Source organism: Rutidosis leptorrhynchoides, chromosome 10, assembly GCF_046630445.1.
Source record: "Rutidosis leptorrhynchoides isolate AG116_Rl617_1_P2 chromosome 10, CSIRO_AGI_Rlap_v1, whole genome shotgun sequence".
Lineage (NCBI taxonomy): Eukaryota > Viridiplantae > Streptophyta > Magnoliopsida > Asterales > Asteraceae > Rutidosis > Rutidosis leptorrhynchoides.
Window position 1 is genome coordinate 46,906,194 of NC_092342.1, and position 2,198 is coordinate 46,908,391.

General features: G+C 33.8%; 1 protein-coding gene across 1 annotated transcript; it reads right to left on the minus strand.

Annotated features, from left to right (window-relative positions):
* Positions 1–363: 363 nt before the first annotated feature.
* On the minus strand, positions 364–1,899 carry LOC139872971 (flavonol sulfotransferase-like). The gene is made up of 2 exons (XM_071860902.1): positions 827–1,899; positions 364–635 (listed from the first exon to the last, which is right to left on the minus strand). The coding sequence occupies exon 1, from the start codon at positions 1,796–1,798 to the stop codon at positions 863–865; it is 936 nt and encodes a 311-aa protein (XP_071717003.1). The 5' UTR covers positions 1,799–1,899; the 3' UTR covers positions 364–635; positions 827–862.
* Between the last annotated feature and the right edge of the window lie 299 nt (positions 1,900–2,198).

Consider the following 2,198-nt stretch of genomic DNA (forward strand, 5'->3'; position numbering starts at 1 on the left):
TGTCTTAACTTTTATAAATATGTAACTAGTTGTTTAACGTAACACCGGTTGTTTGTAATAAGTAACTAGCTAATGATTTGTGATAATCATGTTCGTAATTAACTAAGGGTATTTATGTGAATTAAGACTTCCGCTGTGATTTAAAAAAAAAAAAGCAGGGTGTTTCATGATACCATGTAGAAATTTATAGATCAAACCAAAACTAGAATCAGTACACTAATTGTGTACCAACAAAATCAAAAACACCAACTGATCAAACTATGATCAACAACACAGATAACAATTTAAACAAACAAATCAGTTCATCAACTAGATGAACACACCAATTTCTTAACTGCAGCAACAATTTGTTTATTACAAATTTTGAGAGAGAATGATGAAAACTGGATGAAAAACAATGAGTCGGGTTAACTCTCTAACCCTAATTTTGGGTATATAAAGGACCCATAATAAAAGTTACAAATATACCCCTCAAGACATAGACTTCATGTTTTCACCACATAAACTTTATTCAGCTTCTTCCAAGTTTCTTTAATTCTACTTTGACCACCAAAACATCCTGAAAACAGCAACACAAGTCCAACCAAGCATTCCAATCATCAAATCATCACTTGATCAATCCAATGAGAAAATACCTACATGTTCTAATCATATACTAAGTAACAATAACAAAATATTAAGAATTAAACACACATCATTAATAAACGCACAACAATCATTTATTTCTCAAACATGCAACAAAGCATACACACAATTTTTTTTTTCCTACACATCTAAAAAGAAGCCTGAAATAATAAGACAAATATATGCTGTAAATAAGACTAACATAAATGTTGTCTGCTCTGATCATTGAGTCTCTTATTCATTTTAGAACTAATCCAGTGCCACTAAGTTTTTCATCCATCAATTTATCAATCTTTTCTTTCATCTCATCGGTGAAGTACTTCTCCCAGTCTCCATCTTTAGCCTTCCTTAGAAAAAGCCGGTTTTCCACCTCAGAACAAAATTTCGACCTTCCCGTTTTGTTTACATCTAAATTGCACAAATTCTCAAAACTACAAAGCTTGATGATGTCATCAACAACACCCTTTTTATCTTCTTCGATCGAAAAAGGGTATCCCATGAACTCGGCTAGCTTCTTCACATACGTTATTATGTCGCTTTTCATGTCTTCATATTTTAGTATGAGAACATTTTCTGGCCTTTCCAACTTTGCCTTCCAATATCCCAATATATGATCCCAATACGGTCCGTAAGCTGAAATGCCTTGACAAAACTCATCAAATGCCATGTCGAATGGCGCGTCTTCTTGAGATACCTCGAATGCTTTTCTTAGAAAATGGTAATGTGAAACAATGGCGTCTTTTGTGTTTCGATATATGTAAACAATCTTGCAGTTTGAAGATATGACCGATTCGGGTAATGAAAGGTAAGGAAGGTGAGTGGCTACAAGTGGGAAGTTCGAATCTTTCGGTTTGTTTCCGTCTATAAAAAAACTTTTTTCTATAAAAGGGACACAATCATGAGGTGAGGATGTGAGTAAAGGAGTGGTGGATTTGTTGAATTTGTTGCGCGTTACGATAGCGAAAGCCAAGGCCTTTAGCCAAGTTGTGCCGGTTTTGGGACAACTACATAGAAATATGTCGGTCGGCTCAGCCTTGAAGTTTTGTTGAGCCAAGATTCCTCCCTCAAGAAAATGTTTAGTAGTCCAATAGTTTTGATACTTGTACAAGGTCAAGGTGCCTTTCAACCAGGTACAAGTGTGTTGAGGAAATGTTTCCAACATTTCATCATCCATAGATCAGGTGATAAAAGTGAGAACTAGATCTGTTACAATTTAAAGATAGTTTGAGTATTACTTTATATTATGGAGTATATTTTTTTTGTAACCATATCACATACTCCATCAATCCATTTTGCACATTTTAAATACAAGTATCAACTAAATAAAAATTACTATGAAAACCACACAATATTGAAATTTTAATGTAGTCACGTCAAAAATCAATTCGAGGCAGCTGGCATTTAATGAGAGTATTATTACTGTAATATTTATAATTGATGAAGTAATCGTTAAAGCAGCTCCACACATTTCGCAAAATTAAAAAAGAAAAAGGTCCACACATTTTGTTACAAGTGTTGGCTGTACATATTGATGATGACAATGGCGATGATATATCGAAGAATTGATGATGATG

What these genes read in the sequence shown, in the direction of transcription:
- LOC139872971 (XM_071860902.1), bottom strand. Translation starts at nt 1,798, where the DNA reads ATGGATGATGAAATGTTGGAAACATTTCCTCAACACACTTGTACCTGG.